This window comes from Nothoprocta perdicaria, unplaced genomic scaffold, assembly GCF_003342845.1.
Source record: "Nothoprocta perdicaria isolate Ctin4 unplaced genomic scaffold, notPer1 scaffold_7, whole genome shotgun sequence".
NCBI classification, from domain to species: Eukaryota; Metazoa; Chordata; class Aves; order Tinamiformes; family Tinamidae; genus Nothoprocta; species Nothoprocta perdicaria.
In genome coordinates, this window is record NW_020455976.1 from 413,178 (window position 1) to 425,889 (window position 12,712).

General features: G+C 38.9%; 1 protein-coding gene across 4 annotated transcripts in view; it reads right to left on the minus strand.

Moving 5' to 3' along the window:
- Positions 1–3,636: 3,636 nt before the first annotated feature.
- Positions 3,637–12,712, minus strand: part of LOC112957030 (gamma-aminobutyric acid receptor subunit pi-like) — a 28,246-nt gene continuing 19,170 nt past the window's right edge. For 3 of the 4 annotated variants that reach the window (XM_026050541.1, XM_026050540.1, XM_026050542.1), the window contains exons 7-9: positions 12,105–12,257; positions 10,943–11,136; positions 3,637–5,538 (exon numbers count right to left, since the gene is read on the minus strand). In XM_026050541.1, the coding sequence (XP_025906326.1) occupies positions 5,227–5,538; positions 10,943–11,136; positions 12,105–12,257 (659 nt within the window). In that variant the 3' untranslated portion in view covers positions 3,637–5,226. Of the gene's footprint in view, positions 5,539–8,128; positions 8,445–10,942; positions 11,137–12,104; positions 12,258–12,712 lie in introns of those variants that run through there. The other variant, XM_026050543.1, reaches the window with a different exon arrangement.

The window sequence follows — 12,712 nt, forward strand, 5'->3', positions numbered from 1 at the left end:
AGATGACACAGCTATGGACAGGCTCCAGTATGTGTCATTGGGTGCAACACTAGCTTTCCTCACAGTAGCAAAGCTTCTCACAAACTTGTTTCTGTTTCTGAAATGCAATGAATGTTGTTTATAGCAACATCGCTGATGCCAGCACGAGGGTCAGGGGTATGTGAGCTGAGAAACTCAATATGAATCCAGGTTTGAAATCCATTTTATCCTTTCATGTTATTTTTTCTCTAACTTCGCCAGCTTGTTCTGCTTCCAAAACTGCCAGCCACCAAGAGTTCACGCTGCAGGAGCTGCAGCTCTGTGTCCATTCCTTACTTGCCCTTAAAGCAGAAAAGGAGCACTCCTTTCTGAGAAACCAAATAATCCCATTATCAAATCTTTTTAGGATCTAGAATACAAAATCAGTTACCTGCAACCCCTCCCTTTACCTGCAAGGGAAGCAACAATATTGTGGCTGCTTGTACATTAATATAAGTGAAGTTATCCAGTGGCTAAATACAGATTTAAATCAGTGCAGAGTTGTAAGGTGAATCAGGGCTTTGATCTGTGAGCATATGCTATGGTGCTAGTATCTCGTGATTTCTCTTTTCTTCTGAAATTTTGGCTGTGTTTGATCTGGAATGGGAAAATAGGGTCCCTTCCAGTTTGAAACCTCACCTAGAATCCTAATTATATGGGTAGCTTCGCATCAAGAGATTGAAACACCCTAAATGCCCCTTTATCCCTCTCTTTGAGGATGGAAAGTTTGATTGTGAGACAGGATTGAGGAAGAAAGATGTCTCCAGATGGAAACTGATGGAAAGTTGAATTTGGCAATATTATTAAAGTGGACCTCTGTTTTCAATTATAAAGTTATATAACAAGCAATGGTAAATCCTCACAGACCTAAAACTCATGCCAAACCCTTCTACTGCAAGCACTGTCAAGCACCCACTTCTGCACAGTAAGCAGAATTTAATCTAGTCTTCAGTACTCAGGTTGTGATTGTTTTTGCAGCCACCTGTTTCATCAACCCAAAAGAATTCCACTTCTCCACTTCCCAATGTGTAAAATCCCCCCTTGTCAAGGGAAATTTCCCACAAGAGTGGGAAGGCTTTTAGAATTCCTTTGAACCTTGTGGTGCCAACAGTGAGGAGAGAACCAGCAAATCACCTAGGCAAGTTTATTTAGGATTCTTAAGTCTTTCTAGGAAAACTGGAGACACTGACACCATTCTGAGGAGGATCTGCCTGCTTTGAAATGCCTGAGATACTGCAAGACTCGCATTAGAAATTTAACATCCTGTAGATTATAATAAGTAGACATAAGGACAGCAAATTTAGGCATCTAGCCCCAGGTTTTACGGCTGCAATGCTGCTTTGCAGATGTGCAGAGAACAGTCATGATTCAGGTGTGTTACATGACTGTTGACTGGGATGGACAGTCTGGGATGGAGAAGCCTGAGCTTTAGCATGAAAAGCAGCAAGTCTCAACAGTTTAACCAACAAAGCAGTTTTGATTAATCTGTCACTGCCAACATGACTTAGTTACCACAGTACAAATGCCAGCCCTTCCCTGGAGCTCTCCTTAGCTAGCATTTGCCATGTGTATCGGCTCATTTACTCATGAAGAGCAGTTAATTAGCTCCATCTACTGCTGCATGCAGTGAATTGTACCGGCGAAAGCGGCTGTGCAGTGTCCCCCTTGCGTCGCATGGTGCTCAGTGACACCCTGGGCGCTCTGCTCTGCCACCCCCGGCTACAGCTTTCAGCAGAAAGGAGCACGTTCGCACCTCTGTTTCCTCCTCTTCTCTCTACTTTACCAGAGATGCATTTTTGCTCAAGTCCCTAGTCATTTTTGTAATTTATTATTGAACTGTACGGTGAAAACTTGGGGCATCATTTATTTCAATGTATTTTCTCATGTCAAAAGACATCACGGCTCTCTTGGAACAGCACCAGCAGCAAAACGCCCTGCATGGAAGGGCAGGCAGCAATCGCAGTTACTGCTGTACTGATAAGAGAGGTGGCCACTGTGCCGAAAAGCAGGTGCTCGGATCAACAGATGGATGCCCTTGAATGCTTGCCATTTATTGACTAGAATATTCAGGTGGGCTATTTAATTATTTACCATGTTTTAAAATAAATGTCTTAATATCCATTAAAAATGCTTGCTTGATTTATGGGAAAGCTTGGGAATACCTGTTTTAATATTATCTGCTTTAGCATTTCCTTTCAATTTACATGGATTATTTTAGCTCCTCTCAGTAGTTCCCAAACAGTATCCTAACACTTAACAGGTTGCACAATATACACACGTATGACACAGCTGCTTCAGAGACTAAAAGCAAATAAACCACCAAAGCAGAGTGTTTGCAAGGGTTAATACCTTCATATGTCTAACCCTCTCTATAAATGTAGATATAATTATGATATTTAATGAACTAGCTTGACCAAGGCTTATTTATCTTAGTAGATCTTTCTGTTAGGGACAGAGCTGCATAATGTTTAGACACCTGCAAGAGGACTGCTAAATCAAAAAATGAGCACTGCAGATATCCCACTGAGGGAGAAATTCATGCCCTGTGCTGGGTCCTGCCTTCAGCTACAGCACAAATATTAGTGCCTCCTGCTAACTGCAAAGTAAATTACACGAAAGTGCATCATCAGCTGGAGCACCTCACTGGTGTCCCTTGTAGTACATTTATCTCATACTCAAAATATGACATTTTCAAATACAGAGTCAGAGAAGGTCTCTAAGTGGAAAAGATGAAAATTGATGCAAGTAAAAGAAACAGAAGACAACTACAAGCCATAAGATTATCCCAGGAAGTCAAAATTTAGCCTTTACTACCCACAATGGATGAAAGTAAAGCTATTCTTATTTTTGAGGCTAATCTTAAATGCCTCAACCTGAGCTCTGGCCCTTTTTCTTAGCTCTATAAGAGATTTCATCTAATATAACTCTGAATTTTAGTCTCCAAAGAACTCCTGAATGCTGCTTACTTAAAAAAGCTTTTCCAGATATCACTGAGGAATTTGATAGTTCCCAGGGACAGTTTTGTATGTTTGAGGGATAATTTAAATGTTCTTTATTCTTCATTCATTGTACTGAAAAATCTGTTCCCTTGAGGGAATATATTCTCCTCACAGATTAATCAAATCAAGTTTTGTTTTAAGATTTGTAATTAGTGCAGAATTATGCAAACCAGGGTAATAAATAATCTGGCTGTGCAGCCTACTCTTTTCTGAAAGCACGGGGGACTTCAGGTTTTAATTCTTATTACACATACATCACTTGGAAAACAGATCCTGTGATCAGCTACTGCAGTATAAATAAATCAAGCTGTCCAGACCTTCTACAGCTTTATAAAGCAACATTTATGGTGAACTGGTTCTAAATTAATTGGAAGATATCAAACCCTGCTTACTTTATACATGTAATAAACATAAATCACAAATTTAGTGTTAACACTACAGGTAAATTGCAATATGTGTGTTGGCTTGTTAAAATGATTTAAGATCAATGTATCAAATTCCAAATTTGGGATACTAGAGAGCTTTACTGTATGACTCCTAGTATATTTATGGCAGAAAGAACCAGAAAAATACCTCCAAGTCCAGCTCCATAACTCATTTAAAAGAATAGCTCTCAGAATCCTGCACAGAGGCTTTAATGCTCAATCTGCAACAGCAATACATTAAAAAAAAGAAAAAAAATGCTTTTCTATGTATGTCAGAAGAGACCACAGAGAAACAAAGCCCTCTAGATTGTTCTTAAAGTCCTATTGCCTCAATAAGCTCCACAAATGGAATTAGTGATAAGAAACACAAACATGTGAGCTATTTCAGTATTTAACCAGTCTAGAAAACCAAAATACCAAAGAGATGTCAATGACACAATACTTGTCTGCTAGTGTGCAATGAATAAACCACTCTTAGGGAATTTCTTGTAAGGGTTCAAATCCAATGACAGTGATATTTCACACTTTTCTTCTTCTAATGAAGTGATGCTCTTCACAAGCAGCAGACTAGTAGAAAGATGACCCAAAGAGTGTTAATATTCTGTATTTTTATATGCTTGTCTATGTGTGCAATATGTCATATCATAATAAGTGTCAAGGTAAACACTATAAGTGCACATGTACACATTTATATTTATATATGCAACCTATACATAAATTATAGCCAAAGAAAAGGTAAAATAAGAGCTTCTAAACTTCCAGACTGCAGTATAAAAAATAGGTTGCAACATCAATAGTTTTTGTAATATCTATCACTGCAGTTACCACTCAAAAATAGTTAGGCTTTTTCATCAAGTGAAACCATTCTCCAAGGTGGGTCATAATTTGATCTGCCATAAAACTTCCATTTCTCATCAAGAATTGTTGTATATCTAGGGGTTTTCTTTTGAATTCAAGAAAGAAGCCTTTTTTCCCCATCTTAAGGGAAAATTTTAACAGCAAGAGATGGAAGAGGAATTTGCTAAGCTAAAAAGTAGGCACATAGGATTTATCCTCTGAATAATTATGACCCACCCAATAGTGACTAAGCATCAGGACAAGTGACCATTTTCCAATAAGGACTGGTCAACATCTAAGCATGTTCTCACCTGGAAAAAGCAGTAATTTGGATCCTGTCTCCAACCCATTTCTGTGTTCTGCTGTGCGCTTATGCACAGAGATGCCTATCAGAGATGAGTACAAAGATTTAGGAAAGAGACTTGATCCTGTAATCTTTTAAACATGACCATGTCACTGTTTTGCACAAGTACCTCATGATTGCAAATCTGCTTTTTCTTAGTAAGAAAAACCATTTTGATCAGCAATTACACTTTTTACATAATAATCTGAATAGTCTGAAAAAATTTATGCATTATTGACAAAGCTAAAAGGAAAGCAATACTAAAAGCATGGCAGGAGAATAACACTGGTCTTATTTTTAAATATATTCAACACAGCTCAAAAGCAAGTATAAACTTATTTTACAAAGTTTAGCATTAAATAATATAAAAAAACCTTACAAGGCTCTGACAGATAATACAATAAGGGACAAGCATGCCAAAAGGGAAGCCAATTTCAGATGACAGTTACTTAACAGAGGAAAAGTGAGCTAAGCAGAAAGTTGGTAGAAATGCTTGAAAAGATGACATCCTCTCATATCCTTTCATCCTAATGCAGCTTCCTCATTTTAGTGTAATTTCCCTTACTTGTATCCACTTTCCAAACTATTTCACAGATTAAAATATTTAGAAATACAAATAATATACCCAATAAAACACATTTATTATGATGAATGATAACGGGAAAGAATATCTGGCATAGTTGTCTATGTGGTAAGGATTTTTAACATGAAAGCAATCAAAAATACAGAAAAGTCTCTTCATTACTGACATTGGTGAACTCCACCCACTGTGTTTACTTCTCTCTCTTTTTCCACTGATGCTGCCTTTGCTCTTCGTGTTAGGATCAATGTTGTTCATGCTGTTAGTGACATTGCAACTGTTAGCAACTGCTGCCAGTACTCCATTCCTCTCTTCCTCAGCTTCTTCATCTTCATCCTGAGAGGAAACAAAACAGCACAGCAGACACTTAAGTGCATGCTTCATTGCCTGTTTAGTTTAGATGTGAGGCAAATAACAGGATTTTCCTATGAGTCTTTTTGTCGCTCAGCCCTTGATTCGACGAATGAACCTACACATGCCAGACAGTTCCTTCCAGCCTTAAAAGCCTCCATATACAGGCAAAACACAGCAACTTACAGCAAAAGCTTTCCTATGACTGTAAAGCAAAGCTGGCTGCATTTGCAAATAGCCCAAAGAGCTTTATCTAAGACAGCAAAGAGCCCACCGAGCCTTATCTAAGACGACAGAAAATCATGAAATGTGGAACAAAAAGCTACCTGCTGCTCCAGAGGAACTCTGAGAAAGGTCCACATCTAGACGCCCCAGTCTGGAGACTGAGGAGTTGGGGGAGATGCCAGGGCAGCTGCTCAAGCTGGTTGGACATCCCATCAAGCAGTTCAGAATTCAAGATACTTCCCTCTTGCTAAACAGGCTGCTTTTCCCAGTGTCTCACAGAGAATCCCATTTTATTCAAAAAAACCCAGTTAAACAACAAAATGATGAAAAACATTACAGAAAGAAATGAGTCCCACAACTAATTCAATGTTAGACAGCTCTCAGTACTTTCAAGTCTGGAAATCCATGCTTTGAATTCAAAGTTATGCTAAGGTTAAGGGCATGTTTATGTGCTTCACTGCATCAAGCCAGTTCTTTGGAGAACGCTGGATAAGCCTTCTGGTGGGGTTTGGGTTTTTTGATTAGAAATGGCTCAGAGCCATGAAGTTCATGTATGAAATCTGCACCCTTTGAAGTTAGCAAAGCCCGTCTGTTACTGGCTCAGAGGACACAGGATTAAACATTAGCCGCAATTCCACTTCTAAATACTCCATAACTTTCAAGGAAGTTTCTATTTACTTTGGTTTGGAATATTGCAGAGACACCAGCAGACTGAGCCACAAAATCTGGCCCTGACTTCATATCTAAACTAAATCTAACTTTGGATAGCAGGAGAAAGGGTTGTTTGAGTTCAGGCATATTGTTTTCCTCAAGTTACTTGTGATGCTTTTTTATCTTCTAAATCAAACAACAACCTACAAGCAAAAAAAAGTATAAAATTCGCAAAATGAATATTGAAGAACCCCTTTTCTCTCACCTTTTAGCTTCTTCTATTTGCATCATGAAAAGATCCAGAGTAAACAAGGAGAAACTTTATATTTTAGAAAAGTCAACAAATGCATCCATTAAAAAACAGCTCATTTACAAATCTCACACCTACGAAAGACAAGGAGAACCCACGACACTGTCTGACCCATCTTCATGCCAGTGCAGAACTGCTTTCCTGCCCAGCACACTTCTACATGGCAGAGATCTTAGGCCTTTCTTCATCTAATATTAGTAATGCCCTTGAAAATTAAAGCAAAGCCTGGACAATGTCCTCAGACTGCTGTGCATCAGTGAAGCAGAACAGATAAGCTAGAAAAAAAAGGTTTTATTGCTTTTCATTTTGATATGCTGAAAAAGAGTCTTGTATATTTTACTTGAGAGAAATGTTGCTGAACACAATGTGTCATCCCCAGAATACACCGACTACAAAAACTTGTTCGTTCTCCATCTAGCCTCCTGCAGGTATGTGCAAATTTTGAAACCAGCATAAAAATCATCCTATAAAAGCACTGAGGATCAATCCATAAAATTCCAGCTGGGGCCTTAAACAATCCCCAGGGTAGCACAAAACTCTGAAGTGGAGTTTTACTTGAGGCCTAACTCTCTTATAAATATCAACTTCTCCTTCAAACGGTTCATGTGGCTCAGCAGAGTAACATGGCCATCACTTTATACACAGCTCCAAAGCCACTGCACCACACATGCACTTGGCACTCCAGGAGCTAATGATAAAACCAGTCAGAAGAATCCTTTTTTCTCTCTCTCTCTCTCTCCTTTCTTTTCCCAGCGTTCTCATTTCTTCGAAAGAGAAAAAGAGCAAAACAACTTCTATACATCAAAAACGGCACGATTGAGGACATTAGTCACTCCAAGAATCTATTCGTCCCTGGGGTTGGTAGGGCTGGCTGGAAGTCGTAGGGAATTAGCTCCACTGCAGAGCACGGAAGGACACAGCGTACTGCTTTTCACCCAACTGCATGTGAACGATTCACAGGAGGTGGATGCTGTATTAGATTGTTCTTTATTCCCTTCTAGGTAACGCCACTGTGTCACCTGAATGCAATGAAATCGGGCTGCAAGAAAGTTAAGTTGGGCTCTAATTTTGAACAACTCACTATTCAGTTTTCTGAGTGCCACCTCTCACCGTGGAAGCAGCACGTGACACTAAGAGGAGATCTGGTTTGACACAAAGTTAGAAAGGTAGAGCTGAAAAGCACTATTAGATGGTATGTGGCTCTTGTTTATATCAACTGAAGTGTCTGTTGACACCTAACAGCTCATACAATTTAGAAAAGATGTCACTTCTACCACATATTATAGACATTCAAGATTAAAAACATCTCAAGAGTGAGTGTTACTGGGGCACCTGGAGCTTCTTCAGTGTTTGCAAGAGCAGCTGATGCCTGCACAGAAATGAGCACGAGCATGCAGAGCACTGCCCTGGTCCTTCAGGGCAGCTTTAGTTCCAGTTTGCAAACTTTTCTTCTTTGCTACAAAGGGGAGGAAGCTTCAGTTGCACAGATGAATTCCAAGAGAGCTTCTCTATTTTATAGAGCACAATTCACATATATATAGAAGTCAGGATTTTGGAGAGGCAACGGTTCTCTTTAGGCAGTCCATGGGGAAGTTGACACAAACGGTACTTTTTGATTGAATTCTCTTGCAGCAGGTGGTTCCTCTGCTTTTGTCATTAGCTTTGAAGTTGTCCCTGTGCGTCCTGGTTCACGTAATGCAAGACACTGCGGGCGCAGAGAGATGATGAGCTGTTTCACCAGCTTATATTATTAACTGGAAATCTCTAAGGCTTCAGAAAAACTTGATATGTCAGTAGCCATCTGTTTTAAAGAGTAAACCAGACCACAGGACAACTAATTCTTATACAAGGTAGAGGGATGCGTTTTCCAAGTGGTTTCAATTTGCCTTCTACATTTATTTAAATAATTCTGAGTGCAAATTCTGTATCAACTTTGCATATGAGAATAACAAACTTAAAAGTGAGATTTCTAATTACCCTGTGTCCTTGAGAGAATACAGTAATGAGGGGACCAAATTTATGGAGAAGATACTTGCACAGAAATTAGCTAAGTAGCTATTGACTGCATGAAATTTTAGCTAGTGCCTCTAGTCTTAGGTTGTTTGTTTTATTTTTGTGGTTTTTTTTTTTTTGTGAGAAATAAAAGCTAGAAGTCAGGTGCTCTCTACACAGAACCCTGCTCTTTTTAAACAGTGCTTGCCTTAGATGAAGAAAAAGGGCACGACAGGCACTTTCCTTACTCTAAGGAATTTTTAGCTGATCTCTAGGACCAGCCAACCACCCCCTCAGTTATATTATTGCTTGTGTTTGTGTTGCCAAGAAGTCAGTTAGATTTGCTTGCTGATTTAAAAGAAAACTATTTTTTTCCCCTCGGGCATTTTTCAGTCTGTCAGAACTGACTCTCTGCCTGATTTTTTAGCCTGATTTTTAGCAGTGATGCAGAGGTGGCTGGAGACATACCTCAAGTGACAGATCACCCCTTTAGTCACCAGCACACCATAAAAATGCTAAGCCCTGCTCCTTCTTTGCTTCAGGGCAGTCCCTCTACCCACCTCCATACAAGTCTTCCAGATGCAGCAGTTTCCATGTCTGCTGCTCCATCCCTTACTCCCAGCTGCACACATGAGCATCTGGGCTCGATAACAGCAGCAAATTCAGAACACAGATATGCTACAGCCAGAGCAGCCATAAGGGCACTTCACACATCTGATGATGCTCAATCATCCAAACACTGTAACATTTCACTTGCTTACCCAACATCTCCACTAAGATTTTTTTCCCCTTTCCACTCTGAGAAAAGTGACAGTCATTTTCCTCACCATGATACGCTTAGAGGGAGAAGTCTGATGCTTCCTTACCAAAAAAAATGACACGCAGATTTCCCACTCACATCCGCATTCAGAGCCAGTTTTTGCCCATTTTTAGGCATTCCCCAGTTAGATTTTGTATTCTGACCACTCCCCCCTGTCGCCCCAGTTGGTTCAACCGTATGTGCTCTTTTTAACCATACATAGTATGCCTGGATCTTGACAACAGTTTGAAAAAGCGTCCCATAACCCTGCGCATTTACAGAGCTTATCTCACTTCCAAGTCACCAAAATCCTGTATTAGTTCCTAGGCTACGTAGGATTTTTGATCGGTCCTTGTTTTTAAGCTTCTCGACTTGAACTCGGTATCTTGCTTTTCTTAAAAGAACTAAGGAGCTTTTATTAGGCATTATTATTCAAATAATTTGAGCTTTCTTTTTCTATTTATCCCCACAATCTTCCTGTATTTTTCATGTTATTCCCATGTTCCAGGCTTTCTAAAACATGCAAGCTTTTCTAATTATCCAGAAATTTCATAAATACCATTCTAACATGCATATACTCAGGTCTGTAATTAAAATCTACAAAATCAGTTTCCAATTTCCTGGTACTTTCTTCCTCACTGCTTGTGAAAGAAGTGCTAAAAATTGCAGATGGCAGATGTGACAAGTGAAACTCATGATGTGACTCATGAAAATATCTTGAAATGCTTATATTGATTTGAGCTTCTATTATTTTAGATATATTTCCCAATAGCTTCAAAATAAAAAGGTGGCTCCCGTCATGCAAATTCTCAGCCCACAGCTCTGGCAAGCCAAGACAGCAACATCAGAGCTGCCATAATGATGATGCAAAACTGAGTCAGCCTGAGTTTCAGCTCCAGCTTTTGAGAGGGAAGGCAAAGGTAGAAGGCTACAGGCATCTGCCTGATAAACCTAATGCATTGCTGGTACACTGATACACCATGCATGCACAGAAGGTTTTATAGATGAAGATGTATTCTTTCCCTTTTTTTCCTTTCCCCTCAAACCATATTATTGCCCTCAATTGGCTTTTTGCACCTTTAGCATGGGCTGCTCTTGGAGAAAAGACAAGCACTCATGACTTGTGCTACAGCTAACATTGTTTGATGAGTGTCTATAACATCCATGCCACAGCACATGCCATCCATGCCAGAAAACACAACCACTATGGAAGAGTGCTTCAATGTGCTTGTCTGATCTTTTCCAAGAAAGTTAATGACCTTTTCCCCCTTCAGTTTTTTCACTCTCACAATTCTAAATTACAAAACTCCTTAAATATATTTTACTATTAATACCAAGTCAGAGGATTCATTGTCTTTAGCAGGAAACATTGAAAACAGTTTCATGTAACTTCAACAGAAGATTTAAAATACCTTTTTAAGGTCCTTTGAAATGGGTCGATGCAGAGTGCAGAAGTGAGCCACTGCATATTCTAGCAAAGCTCCAAAGATGAAACTAAAACAGATACCAAGGTACACATCAATTGCCTTAATAAAGCAGTTAGCATTCGGGAGTGAAGTTCTGGCTCCCATCATGAGTGTTGTCATAGTAAGGACCGTGGTGACACCTAGGGAACATAAAATAAGTTCTGATAAAACAAGGAGCATAATGAGGCCCTCAACTGCATCTCTAAAGCTGCAATTTAGGACTTCTTTTCCTGAGCTTTGTAAACAATATGCCACACCATTCCATGTGTCATGTTCTGTAACTAATATATTTAAATGCATTTGTAATTCTGAAGATATAAATTTGAAAACACTCAAAAAAATTTGCTGAGAATACCAGAAATTCACACAAGAGATTTAGATGCCACATGATGCATAGCTGTTAATATTGCATTATTATTAGACTATTATGCAAACTCTCTCTTTAAACATTTCAGACTAAATGAAAAACAGAGAACATAATTTCTGTAATCACTGGTAACACATAAGCAACACATTCTCTGTAAGAATTTGTAGCATTTCTCATAACTACACAAAGAAGTTACAGCTGAGACTGACAAGCGAAGTTGGGAATGCTGCTATCAGCTTGTTATAGTTGCCTGCTGGCCTCGCTAAAGGAGAAATTTTTCTTACCTATTCTGTAGAATGTTTTTCCAATCCATTCACTGTCTGATCACAACTGATCTGCATTCTTTCCAATTCAGAATTCCCTTTATTTAAAATTAATTACTTTTAATCTCTCATAATTCCCTTATTATTCATATGTTAATTACAGGTATTCTTCACCCTCACAAATGCCTCCTAATTTTGTTGGGGCATGACACACACTTGAATATTTTGAAATGATTTCCAGGATGACTTCCCACAGCCTACCAAGCCTCCCATTGCTCCCGAGGACGTTTTCTTTGCTTATGGATAAGAAGGCACAAAGGGGAAGCTGCAAGATGTACCACAGAGAGCAGAGCAGAAAAGTCATTCCATAAAGCACACAAACGCCTGCCTCTTCTGGAAATTGATGCCATATACAAGCAATAAAGAACACGTCCTAATGTTTCAATGCCGCTTTTGTTTTGTTTAATTGGCTTCTCACCTATGCAGATCCTGGCTGGAACAGATGACTGGCTTATCCAGAACGATACCCAAGAGAGCACAACCAGGAGGATTGATGGCACGTACGTCTCCAGTATGAAATAAAAGATGTTTCTCTTGAGTTCAAAATGAAACACCAGCTTTGGATAACGTCCTGTGGATAGAGCAAAAAACAAAGTATTGAGAGGACTGGTCACTAAAGTGACATTTGATAGTGCATTTTAGAGAAAAAGCTTTTAAATTAGTATTATTTTTATTTCTCTTTATACATTTTCACATGCTGTCAAGAACAGGTGAATTTTCATTGCACATTACTATGTAGTAAAAGATTAACAAATAAGCTTGAAAAAACCTATAACATGAAGATTCTATATTGAATTAAATGAAAATAAAAATTATGTACTGCCCTAAAATTTCATGTACAAAGCTTCATTAAAGATGTCTTGACCCAGGGATTCAGCAGGGATTAACAAAGGAAGAAATAAATCCACTACTGCACAGAAAGGACATTTCATCACATAACATTAAGCAAGGAGAAGAATTTGCATTTATGTATAAACTTAGCCATAGCTATTCATAAGAGCTACCACAATGAGTTACTATATAGAA